At 41.5% G+C, this 13,500-nt stretch overlaps 1 protein-coding gene across 2 annotated transcripts in view; it reads left to right on the plus strand.

Annotated features, from left to right (window-relative positions):
- LOC136626985 (probable cation-transporting ATPase 13A4) overlaps positions 1-13,500 on the plus strand; it is a 105,041-nt gene that overhangs the window by 35,773 nt on the left and 55,768 nt on the right. For both annotated transcript variants that reach the window (XM_066601943.1, XM_066601948.1), the window contains exons 9-14: positions 943-1,074; positions 4,343-4,513; positions 5,986-6,143; positions 9,507-9,695; positions 10,194-10,255; positions 12,770-12,920. In XM_066601943.1, the coding sequence (XP_066458040.1) occupies positions 943-1,074; positions 4,343-4,513; positions 5,986-6,143; positions 9,507-9,695; positions 10,194-10,255; positions 12,770-12,920 (863 nt within the window). The remainder of the gene's footprint in view (positions 1-942; positions 1,075-4,342; positions 4,514-5,985; positions 6,144-9,506; positions 9,696-10,193; positions 10,256-12,769; positions 12,921-13,500) is intronic.

Consider the following 13,500-nt stretch of genomic DNA (forward strand, 5'->3'; position numbering starts at 1 on the left):
CACAGATGTGAATCCCCCTTTAACTGTATAACTCATCCGGTGAGACCGGAGGTATGTAGCTTGAACATTACACAACAAAACAAAGTCCCATGATTCCGGAGAGCCAGGTAGCATAGTTTCTGTAATTTACCAATGGAGTTTACTCACTCTGTTAGGTATAAACACAACATCCCTCAGTCTGAGAGTCAGTAGCACAGGGCAACAGGACATCACGTGACAGATCCGGACACCAGCAAAACAGTCAACTTCAACCGTTTCCTTGCATAGGACCCAGTTACCCCAGGTTCATGCTTTTTAACTCTCTGTACTCCAGACTATAACAGGCAATAGGCCAAATCAGGTTCTGGCTGTACTGGAGGGCTTGGTACAAGGCACTAACTGGAAGCCGTGCTTAATAGCTTCTCACTTCTCTGATGTGAACTCACAGTGGAACTGTGTGCACTTTTTTGTCCCTGGTGTCCCAACATCCCACACGATGGCTGCTGCCAATCAAAGCCTATTCTACATCTCCAGTAGATAGGCGATATCAGGCAGTAACAGCAGAGGGCACTGAAAGGTTCCTGTAAAAAACAGCAGTCCTAAATTTACACAACTAGGTTTGTTACTTCACACACCAAGTATGCTAGCTTAATATGGCAGAACTACAATAAAATATCACACATTATGCAAAAACATGTCCCCCCCCCCCCTCTACATAGCGACCACTTTCACTTACATTACATGCATTAAATGCAATGTGACTTTGTGATCTATGGCGGTATGACACGTGTCACATCCGTAGTCGCAGTGTAGTCCTAGCCTTACAAATACTGGAGCTTTACGCATTAAAAGTTCGACATCAGTTTAATAACTTTTTTCCTTTGCTACTTCGTTTAGATTGTCAAATTACAGAATTTCTCTAAATTTATGTGATTTTATACTGTAATACTGTAATTTTTATAGGTGACGAGGAGATGGAATCTAGGCACTTGGTCCCCGGAGATCTAATTGTTCTTACGGGAAAAAGGTTTTTTCTTCCTTGTGACTGCATTTTACTGAGGGGCAGCTGCATAGTGAATGAAGGCATGCTGACAGGTATGTATTACTATTCTGTAACTGTATAATAGATTATGCAGCACTATACAGATATGTTAATTGTTGAATCTGGTTCCTACTTCAGAATGTAACATTCTTTATCACATACAAATTCCACAGGTATTAATATCTAGAAATCTTCTGGACTGCATTCTAACACCACTAGATGGAGTCCATTTAAACACAATTGTATGGCAGTCCATCATATGCCACAACTTCACACGGCCGAGTGCGATATCAGGCTGTGAATCATGGCCTGATATCGCACTTGCCAACATGTGAAAGCCCCATGGATGCGAGGCGTTTTCATGTGAAAACAATCTTGCATCACCTTAGTGATGAAGGGAATTCCCCGGCGCGGCTGTCACAGCCATGGCAGAGGATCGCAGAGTTCTCCTAATGCTTTTAATGGGCTGGCACTGCTGTTGCCGACCCCATTAAGGACAATGGGGCTACAGTGCGAGATAACGCAGCCAGATACAACATTCAGGTGCTATGCAGGAAAATTGCCATTTGTTTGTTTTATTGCACATTTTTTTCCCCAGTAAACAGTAAGTTTGGTGTTTCTTTCTGACATTTTGCATGGTCTTTTCCATAGCACATGAAAAATGACAAAAAAATACATGTTAAAAATGTATGAATGAATTTTTAAAAAATTGCCAACCAAAAATGTCTGTAAAAAGGGCAAGTTAAAGAAATGCTGATTTTATTTTCATATGCGTTTTATTGTCATAAAAAAAAAGCCTCCAAAAATGTGTATGTGAGCCTAAAAATCAAGAAAACAGTAAGGCCCCATGCTTAGCAATGTCTTTAAGGACTAATGGCCCATTTACACGTAATGGTTATCTTTAGAGATGAGTGAACATGCTCGTCCGAGCTTGAAGCTCGTTCGAGTATTGGCATACTCAATGGTGCTCGTTACTCGTGCGAGTACCACACCATGTTCGACCCCTCCCCGTTTTGACCACTCCCCGCATGACGTGCCAGCGTGCGCACGTCCACGGCAGTATGTGGCTGGCTGAGAGAGAGAGAGAGGGAAAAAAGCTCGGCACCCGGCGGGTGAATTGCAAAAATGCTCGGGTCTCCCGTTGACTTCAATGGGGTTCATTACTCGAATAAAGCTCTCCAATATTACGAAAAGCTTGACTCAAGAACAAGCACCTGAGCATTTTGGTACTCACTCATCTCTAGTTATCTTTCATCATTAGTTCAAACTATTCGTTCGTGGTTGTTTATTGCTGGCTTTTAATCAGTGAAAAAACTATTGCCAGCTTCTCGTTACGTGTAAATGCTGAACATGCTCAGCGCTTCACATAGAAGGTGGAATGTTGAGCGGAGAGCCAATGAGAGCCAGTGAGAACCCAGGGATTTAGAGAGAAGTTTTCAGTGTAAACACTTTGTATGAGCGCTGACAACCTTGGTGGTGACGTCAGCGCTCTTGCAGTAGTTTAAACGACTGTCGGCCTGTGTAAAAGACGTGCATATTTGGATCGCCTAAAGGTCTTTCTTTTTGTCTTTTCAATTGATTTGAACACTTTTAAAAACTGATGCCAAATTTAGTTTGCATCTGTCTTTTAATCCATCTGCACTAATGATACCTGGCTTTATCATTTAATGAATATGTAAAGTAGGCTAGAGTAATTTTGCGTAAATGTGCTAGTTTCAGGTCTTTACCACTTTCCAATCCACTGTCTGACCTCTGAAGACATTATGATTTAAGGCTGTACAGCTTCGATGTTGGAAAATGTCCATTGGGGTTCTGTTGCTGTATAATGCCAGCCTCTCTGTTGTCGGAGCCTATCCAATGTGTCACCTCATGCAGTACTGGCTCTAGCCAGCAGATAGCACCATTGTATAATGGCAGAAAAAGAGTAAGCCCCCTAGGAAAACCAGGATACAAATTGGATTGGAAAGGGTTAAAGGTTTATTCCCATCTTGACAAGTTATTCCCCATCCACATGATAACTTGCCGATCAATTGGGATCTGACTGCTGGGACCCTCAGCAACCCACAGAAATCACTCGCATGACAGTAGTAGCCATGCAAGCGCGCCACCTTGCTATTCACTTTAATAGGATCACCGAAGATAGCCGAGGTCAAGCTATTTCCGTAACAAGTCTTTGAGATGGTACGGAGGGTAGTTATGCCTGAACAAGGGGAATTTCTTCCCCTTCGCCGGCTTTTCAAACTGCATGCCAGAGCGCAAGAGTTCCTCTGGTTACTTTTCCCTGTGACCTCCCCCAGCAGTAACTTGGTCAGGTCCTGAGCTACCCTCAGGGGAAGAGATGGTAGAGCCACTGTGACATAAATCCTTATCTACCCCGCCATCTCCTCGGCTGTTGGCCCGCTCCTCGGATGCTGCATAACCACAGGAATATACAGTAGGTGCTGCCCGGTCTTCCCCATGTGAGCAAGATAGGGCAAGTTCTTTCTTTTCTTCGCTGTATTATTCACGGCCGAGAAATCTGTATAGTGAAAACGAAACCACTGAACTCCTATTGAAATCAGAGGTTTTGTTTTGTCCTATTATACAGCTGTGATTATCATGGCTGTATACAGGGAGAAAAACAAGCTTATGTGTTTTTGCCCAGAGGGTGTTATTGCTGTATACACAGCCCTTCCATAAACCCAAATCAGGTGGTGTCAGGTCTGGTGATCTTGGTGGCCACAGATTTTTCACCCAAATTACTTAAAATAGTTTAAGTGAACCTGTTTACCAATATTCATGAGCAATAAACACACTCTCTTAAATTAACTCAGTGTATGTTTGTGGCATAGTTAGTCAAACACCTGTCACAGTTGTGTTTCAACATCATCAGTACAGTACACTTCATTTATATATCATGTGTATCCTTCAAAACTTTGTACATAATCTTCATCCATGTCATTTTTTGTAGGTAAAATGAACAAAAGGGTTTGGTATGGTGTTAGCCAGTAGAGCAAAGTGTGATTGTTCCCAGCAAAAGAAACCAAATAATCTTGTAGATATTTGGTTTCTTTTAATAGCTAACAAAAATACATGATGTTATAGCGAGCTTTCAAGCCTCTTATTATGCCTGAGGAAGGACCGTGAGAGGTCCGAAAGCTCACTATAGCATCATGTATTTTTGTTAGCCATTAAAAGGTATCATATCTACAAGATTACGTGGTTTCTCTCACTGAGAACAATTCAATTTTTATAGGGAAGCATGAAAAATTCAAAAAGTAATTGAGAAATTTATGAGTTTCCTAGCTAGAGAATCACCATCTATCATATGTCTTCCGATAGGCGAAAGTATTCCAGTTACTAAAACTCCCCTTGATCAAGTGATAAACTGCACTCCCTGGAAAATCCATAGTGGGGAAGATTACAAAAGGCATGTGCTATTCTGTGGAACTGAAGTGATTCAGACGACAGCATCTGGCTCCTCATCTGTAACCGCTGTTGTGCTGCAAACAGGTTGGTACATTGTCTCCCATTGTGTTATCTTAATTGACTAATAACTACTTTTTCAGTCAAAAATCTGTAAAATTCTACACAATGTACACATCATGTATAGTTTTATGGTACAAAGATACATCAGAATATGACTCACAAACCAAACCGCACGGCAGCCGAATCAGTGATACGATTTTTCAAAAATATATTGGGGGGCAAAGTTGGCCCCAATGCAAAGTTGGTAGCTCGCCCTCAATTACCATTTACCCTTTATAATACTAGTATTTTCTTGACTTACAAATGGTTTGTATTAGGGGTGTTGCTAGGGTCTTTCAAAAATTGTGTGCACAAGCCCCAAGACATCTAACCCCCTCCTCCTACATATATAGTTATCTTATAACATTATCTTATAACATTGTTCCACTATACCAGGAGCAAATATTACCACAGTAATTACACATAGCCACAATATTGATATACATCAAAAAAGTCCAACATTACCAATGATAGCACTATACAAGGCCAAAATAATACCGTTACACCATTAACACTACATAGTGACTGCATTTTACTACCATAGTGTTATTAAATAAAAACTACTACACAAAGTACAATATTACAAATATTACTGCTACACAAGACCCAAATAATACCGTCAGATCATGACCACTAGTTACCACCACATAATGACTGAAAAATATTGAATATTGCTGAATAGTTTTCCTTCTTAAAAAGCAATTATCCTAAAAAATAAAATGCAAACCAAAAAGTGCAAACTGCACACTGTATTTACAACAGTTTCTTGCTGATACCAATAAATAAAAACCATATGATAACCCCAACAGAACAAATATAAGCCCTTCCCTGAAAACCATCCTAAAAAAGTGTAAAAAATAAAAAAAATTCTATACTCATTTCTCTGCAGCAGCTGGGGCTCAGCCGCGTCCAGCCGTCTCTTCTCCTGAAATGCTCTCTGTAGTATTCAGCAGGCGGGGATTTTAAATCCCCGGCTGCTGAAAGGGCTGCCTCTGATTGGCTGAGCACTGTAACCAGTAAGTGGCAGCCCTCAGCTATTAAATGACAGCTGAGAGCTGCCTCTGATTGGTCCATGTACTCAGCCAATCAGAGACAGCACTCACCCATTCATGAATTCAAAGTAACGAGCCTCTTTTATCCAACCCGCCCGTGGACATGAGGCCTTATGGTCCGGAGCACAACCCATGGATCTAATGGCCTAGTGATCCCTTTGGTCTGCATAAATCCCATTAGAAAGTGCATCAAACTTTCAGTTTGTAAATTGATCAGTTTGCTTCAAATAAGAAGTTCAGTAAACCCATTTTTAATTACTAACCTCTGTTGCTGGGAATTAGTAATCACAACACTCAGGATCTGTAGATTTAAAAAAATGTAAAAAATGATTGCTCTCTCAAAAAGGTAGGGCTGTCTGTTTAATTTGGCTTAATTTGCTGATCAGTGCTGCTTTTTTCATACAGGTTTCAACACAGCAAAAGGAGACATGGTGCGATCAATTCTATATCCTAAGCCTATGAACTTCCAACTGTATCAAGACGCGTTTCGATTCTTGATGTGTCTGGTTGCTGCATCAGTGATTGGATTCATATACACAGTGGTGGTATTTGCTGTTAAAGGGGTAAGCTTTAAATATCAGTATGGGTTTTGTTATTTTTCTTATCCCTATGGGTGATATGTGTCTTCCTCAGCTTTAGGTCCTCTACCAGATTAACAAACTCATATGTTATCCAACCATTCTTCAAATTGGACCCTTTCAAAACACAACAAAAATTCATTGCAATCCATTAAAATATTGTTTCTGTTCTTTAAAAGACATATTAAAAGTGACTGGACTATAACCTCATTGGTTTGGTATCATGAGAAAACTAACAGCAAGTTATCAAAGGAAAAATATAAAAAAAAACAACCAATAAAATTGCAGCTAGACGCTGATGTAATCAACCTGAGGCATTTTGCTATGGTTACATGTAATGCTTCATATATTGTTCCACACTCATATTCTCACCTTGACTCCTCATCTTTTTTTTACTTATGGATGAAACTAATTTTGGCTCAACTGCTTTCCAAGTCCTTAATGATGGACAATCTCCCTTAGAAATAGTCACAAAAAGTGATATCACCATGGGCATCTCTCTGGTGACGCCCAACATGACTGCACCTAGGGGCTGAGGATTGACACTGTCAGTCTCTATGGAGGCATGCAGAGACAAAGGAAAATGGAGGGAAAAAGGGACTTTTGTATAGCGCCAACTTTATTCAGCAGCACTTTCAGGTAATTTATTACCTTGCCCAGCAAGCTGAGTACCCTTTTCACCGAGCTCGGAAGGATGGGACGCTGAGTCAACCTTGAGCCGGCTACCTGAACCACGCGGGGATTGAATTCACAACCTTTAGGTCATGAGCGAGTGCTTAGGTCTGAATTCTGCTGGAGCTGTGTGTGTGTATATATATATATATATATATATATATATATATGAAGTTATTTTATTACAAATGATCTTCCCAATTTGAAACATTAATAACTCACATTTAATAACAGTCAGATACATAAATTTGAAATGAATGGAAACAGAAACTCAAAAATTTCACTTAGAAAAACTGTCTTAACAGTAAGATTGCCTTTGTTGACAATAGCAACAGATAGTCCCCTACTTGCGAACATTCGATTTACGAATTTCGCAAGATGCGAACAATCTGTCATGCACAGTATGATGTAATGCTATGGCATTACATCATACTGTGCAGGGACCGGGCAGGCTTCTATCAAGCCTGATAGAAGCCTGTCCGGTCAGATCGCGGGACACTGTGCGGTTGCTAGGCAGCCAGGGGCCTTCTAAAAGGCCCTAGGGCTGTCTATGCAGAGCGCCTATCAAGCCGTGCGCTTGATGGGCACTCTGCATAGGCAGCCCTGGGGCCTTTCAGGAGGTCCCCGGCTGCCTAGCAACCACACAGCATCCCGCGATCTCATCGTGGGACGCTGTATGGGCCCCCTGAACGTCGGGTGCAGGCTGTTTCTTACAGCGGGCACCCGGCGGCGGCAGTTACGATGAGCCGCACCGCTCATCAGAACTGTTAACACTTTATATACCGCTGTCAGAGCGGTATTTAAAGTGTTAACAGTTCCGACAAGCGGCGCGGCTCATCGGAACTGCTGCCGCCGGGTGTCCTCTGTAAGAACAGCCGGCACCCAACGTTGTATGGAGCGGGATCCACCAGCGATCCCCTCCATACAACCATTTGTTCGGACTTGCAAACAAATCAACTTGCAAACAGTCGCAACTAGGGGACTATCTGTAATCACAATGCAGCTTTCATTTCTCTAGCTGCTGAGATAAAATCGTAGAAGGAGCGTTGGGCTGTGATTGGTTGCTATAGCCAATCTTTCTGTGAGACAGTTTTGTTAAATGAGGCCTAAAATGTTTTATTCTGCCGAACAGACAAAATGGCTGGCAACGAAGGCGGTATATTATTTTCTATCCTTGATTTTCATGTCTACCAGTCTGTTATTAGTGTGCAACGTCATTTTCTAACAAAGTTTGGTGAAGATTCACCCAGTGGACACACAATTCGTCCGACAAACATGAGCAGCTCTGGAGGTCTCCCCCGTAAATTGCAGTCACTTCCATGCAGTGCAGCCTACTGTCTGATGCTTATCAGGCACCGTCTTGATACTGAGATTTTTGCTTTCACTTTCACAACAATCCCATAATACAATCCCTCAGGAAAGATACACCAGCGGTGTTCCGCAGAGCAGCTTACTCCCCTCTCCCCACTGAGAATACATGCATGCATGGCTGAATCAGCATGCATGTGTATGTGGTGGACAGGATATATGTAATTGTTGGCTAATTAAGCTATGTAAAGTATTTGGCCAACTTTAGTGCCAGCATGTAACCTACTTTTAGCACTATAGGCTAGGCGTATGGGCTAAAGGTAGGTGACCTGAGGGATGTGTTATGCTTACCTTCCAGACCTTCCTTACCTTCCTTCCAGAAAGACTCCAGTCTTTCCACGACTTCTAGTTTCAGTGCTGTGAGCCACCGTTGCAGTCCATTGCGTGGCACTGCTAAGCAGTCCAACCAATATAAAATTAGAACAGATGGTCTACTTAGCATGGTGCTCAATGCATTAAGCAGCGACTTTTAGCGCTGACTCCGTGGGAACAACGGGTGCGGCAAGTATAACATTTACATTGGCAGACTCAGTGGATCACCTACTTTCAGCCCATTAGCTTAGTTTATAGGGCTAAAAGTAGGTGACAGATTCTCTTTAAGGGCTTTTACCCTCTAGCATTTTTTTTAACGCTGCGATATCGCTGCATTTTTTTTACTGCAAATGTCAATGGGACTTTCTAATGTTAAAAATCGCATCGCACAAGATTTGCAACTTTGCGCTTCTGCGATTTTTGTGCAATGCAATTTTAACATTAGAAAGTCCCATTGACATTTGCAGAAAAAAAACGCAGCGATATCGCAGCATTAAAAAAAACGCTAGTGGGTAAAAGCCCTAAAGCAGTGCTGTTTTCTGAATCATAGCTCTTACAAAAAACATAAATAATCTAAAACATGAAATATTCACTAATATACTGTGTTCATCGTCCCCATGGAATTGCGCAACATATTGTACATCTCCTTGTCTATAGCGCGCACATTTGCACACTTCCTATAAACTTCTATGGGGACTTTTGGTGCACAAATGCGCACAAAAGTAGAGCATGCTGTGTTTTTTTCCGTGCGCACAAAACCGCGGTCATGAGTGAACCTATTGAAATCAATCGGTACTGTTCTCTGTGTGTTGCGAGTGAAAATTTTGCTAACACAAATAGACCCATCTGAAGCCCCCTAATGCTAGTGTTTTTCAACCTGTCTTTATTACCGTCTTCATTGCTTGTGTGCCATTAGATTTAATGTTTTTGGACCTTACTATAGAATTACTATATACTATTCTATAAAATGTAACAATGGAACGGTTTACATTCTAGGCATCCGTACGAGATATTGTTGTTAAGTCATTACTTGCAGTCACCGTTGCGATACCTCCGGTGCTTCCTGCTGCAGTAGCAACAGCCATCATGTATGCTCAAAAACGGCTCAAGAAGAAAAAGATATTTTGCCTCAGTCCTGAAAGAATCAACGTGTGTGGGAGAATAAATCTAGTCTGTTTTGATAAGGTAAGAGTTACTTTTGTGCCAGTTTTCTTGTGTAAAACAAAAGTTGCACATTTTTGTGCAAGTCATACTTGCACAAAAATTAGCAATTTTTTAAAATCTTTTTGTGCCCTACTTGCCATGTTTATAAAAGCAGATGGAGCTTAGCTGAAATGGGAGGGGGTGTTTTCTTACGGCCCAAGACACATACCAGAATTTATAAAAGGAACTTCTATAAAGTATCATAGTTGGCGTATGTTTCACATTTTGGTGCACAGACTAGCCAAATATGCAGCAAATACATTAAGAAGCATGCACCTCTTTATAAGTTTGGCACATATCACTCCGGGGAACTTAGATCAGTGTATAAAATGCCAGTGTGAATACATTTCCCCTTGTGATTCAATTCTTAATTATTTTCTCACATCTGAGGAATTGGTACAATGTAGCATACACTCCAGGTAAATAGTGTAACCTACATAAATCTGTACAACCCTTTGAGTATTGCATTACTGTTTTCAGACAGGCACTTTAACTGAAGATGGCCTTGATTTGTGGGGAGTAGTTCCATCAATTGATAGCAGGTAATTATCTTTATTTTCCACTGTATAAATAACCCTCGCAGTAAAACTATGGAGTGCAGTTCCCTAACTTTCACTGGCTTCCTCTATATACCTCACTCTCCACATAGTTTCTAAATCTGCGCTACGCTTCTGAATAGGGCTTGTAAAATGCACATACTGGAAAAAAAAAACATGTCATTCAGATGTATATAAATAATTCTCTGCAATTACTCAGCTGGGTGTGAACATAACCTTATGGGAACATAAAGTCTCGAAAACATAAGATTGCAGATTAATTTGGCAACTTTAAAACGACTCTCCAGTTCTGGAGAAACAAAGATGGCTGCACCGGCTTCTCTGGCTACCTGATGTACACTGTACATTGTGCATTAGTTTGTATCATTAGTTTAAAGGTGGCGTCACACGAGTGTATTTTTGCGCAGAAAAATCCTGCATGCAATATGCAGAGAATAAAACCTATTGATTTTAATGGGTTTATTCTCATTTCATTTTTTGCACGCAGTTTTCGTAGGCACAAAAAAATAGGGCCAGCTCTATGCTGTGTGCATTTGCACACCAAAGAGACCCATAGAAGTCTATGGGAGGTGCACAATGCACACTTATGTACGAATGGGTATGCGCAAAACCCACGCACACTGGCACCTTGTTTGGCTTAATACGGCGATTCCTCCACCCTTGTTAATTAGCGGTGCCTGCACAAATATGCATAGCGCAAAGCACACTCGCTCTCTGCACAAAAAAGCGAGCGTATTTTGCAAGTGTGTGACGCCGACCTAAGACAGTAAACCTGTTTTGATTCACCAGTGCTGTCCACATGTCCAGTCAAAACAGCATATAGTTAGACTACCAATGCATACTATGGACACTGTGCATCAGGTAATCAGAGATGCGCTGCGCCCACCTTTGTTTGGCCAGGCCCAGAGGGTCACCTTAACCTCTTAAAGAGAACCTATAAATTCTGAGAATAACCCATTCCTAATTTCATCAAATCTCATAAAATTCTGACTGCACTATTTAGGGTTAAAAACAGCATTTATCAACATGTTCACATCTGACAAGAGTAATGGACCTTTTGTGTACTTGGGCAGATTATCTGCAGTAAGAGGTTGATCATCACTAGTATTGAGCAACTAATACCTGAAATACCTGACCTGATTTTCTAAGAATTATTGTGAATCAAGATGTCCGATTCCGACTCATTGAAATCAATGAAAGTAATAATCGGCAGTGTAAGTGTGTGCATGTGTGTTTGTGTCCTGTTTTCTATGAATGTGGCCCAGTTGCTAGCACTGTTGCCTTTCACCACTAGGATCCCAGCTTCAAATCCCATTAGGGATAACATCTGCATGGACTTTGCAAAACTCCATCCAGATGTTGCCAATGGTCAGATTTGAACCTACAGCTCCAGCTATGCAGGGTGGCAGTTGGGTCACCACACCTTTATTTTTTGCTCCACAGAAGGGGACGAACAGGAAGAATAAAGACAAAGAGAACATAAAAACACCATCCAAATGTTGCCATTGGATAGATTTCAACCTAGAACTCTAGTAAGGCCTCCTGCAGACGGCCGTTCAGATCCCACTGCAAGAATTCTCGCAGTGGGATGCGACCCGTGCCCATGCACTGACCTGCGGCTCACCTCCTCCTGGCATCCTCTCCACTCTGCTATATACCAGCATGCGTCCAGTCGGCACATGCGCAGAGCAGAGATGGCGCATCAGCGGTGACGTTTCTGTGCGGGCCTCTGTGAGGCTCGCACAGAAATAGGACACACCGTGATTTGTTTACCATGTGAGTTTTCACCCGGTTAAATCGTGGCTGTCTACATAGGATTGCATTATCTAATGCAATTCTATGGCAGCGAGCATGGGTGGAAATTCTGTGGGAAATCCTGCCGCAGAATTTCCGTCCGTGTGCAGCAGGCCTAATGTTTGTTCTTCCTTCTCCTTCTTCCTACCCCACAGGTGGAGAAGGAGAAAAATAAGAATGTGAAGATTAAGTAGTAGTAGGAGGAGAAGTCATAGTAGTATAAGTAGGGCGGGAAGGAGAAGGAAAAGCACAAAATGAAGAATGAGATTAAGGAGAATAAGAACATCTTCTATTTTTTCTTCTCCTTCTTTATTTTCTCCTCTTTCTCCAGAGAAGAAAAAGCAGGAGGAGGAAGAAGGAAGGAGCTTGGTGGCTCAGTTGCTAGCACTATTGCCTTGTAGCGCTGGGGTTCTAGGTTCATGGCTGATTATGGACAACATCTGCATGGAGTTGAAATGCTTTCTTTGTGTTTATTATTCTTATTCTTCTCGATCTTCTCCTCCTTTGGAAAAGAAAGAGGTGTATGTGTGACAAGCTAGTATCAGTAGAGCACTGTGAAGTGATATTTAAGCTTGATCTTGAATTTTCATATTAGTATGAATGCGAGTATTTTATTGCTAATTAAAATTGTATTCCTCTGGATGTTCACTTTGACAACTAATATGATGTCATGTGATCAGCTTACTCTCTTTTTCCTTATTTGAGATTTCAGAAAGTTCATATGTTTACAAATGGAAATAATATGCCCTGGTGCCCACTTCTAGCTGCGATGACATGCTGCCACTCATTGATCATTTTGGATGGGAAAATACAAGGAGATCCAATGGACCTTAAGATGTTTGAAGGCACAAATTGGGTAATGCTGCCATCTAATGGTAAAATACAGCATACAGCTATCCAGTTTTTTTCTCTTTTCGATTTTTAATATTTGCATGACAGCTAATATACTGCATTGTGTAATATTATAAGACCACAAAGTAAAAAGGCGGATATTTTATTTAAGTATATGCAAAATACAGATAAGAGGTGTCTGACTACACTAAGAAGCAATTACAACCACTAAAGGTAGAATTGTGTCACCCATTCTATCTTTATAAAAAGACCAACAAGGAAATCATCCAAAAAGCAAAAAAAAAATCTTTATTAAGGCCGCGGTCAGACAAGCGTGTGTTTTTGTGAACCTATGTGTGTGAAAAAATGTGCTCCACGCATTAACGCAAAACACGTGGACGCGCAAAGTTTCATATGTGCAGCGCATGAGACTTTGCCCGTCCACTGGAGCAGCTGCGCTTGGAGAAGCGCAGTTGCTCCATGAAGGCCCCCTACTCACTGAACACTGTGACAGCACTGTCTCAGTGTTTAGTGATAATGGGACTCCCTGCGGGGTATGAAAGAATCCCCTGCCACAGCTGTCACAGCTGTGGCAGAGGAGGCGA

This window comes from Eleutherodactylus coqui, chromosome 1, assembly GCF_035609145.1.
Source record: "Eleutherodactylus coqui strain aEleCoq1 chromosome 1, aEleCoq1.hap1, whole genome shotgun sequence".
Classification (NCBI taxonomy): Eukaryota; Metazoa; Chordata; class Amphibia; order Anura; family Eleutherodactylidae; genus Eleutherodactylus; species Eleutherodactylus coqui.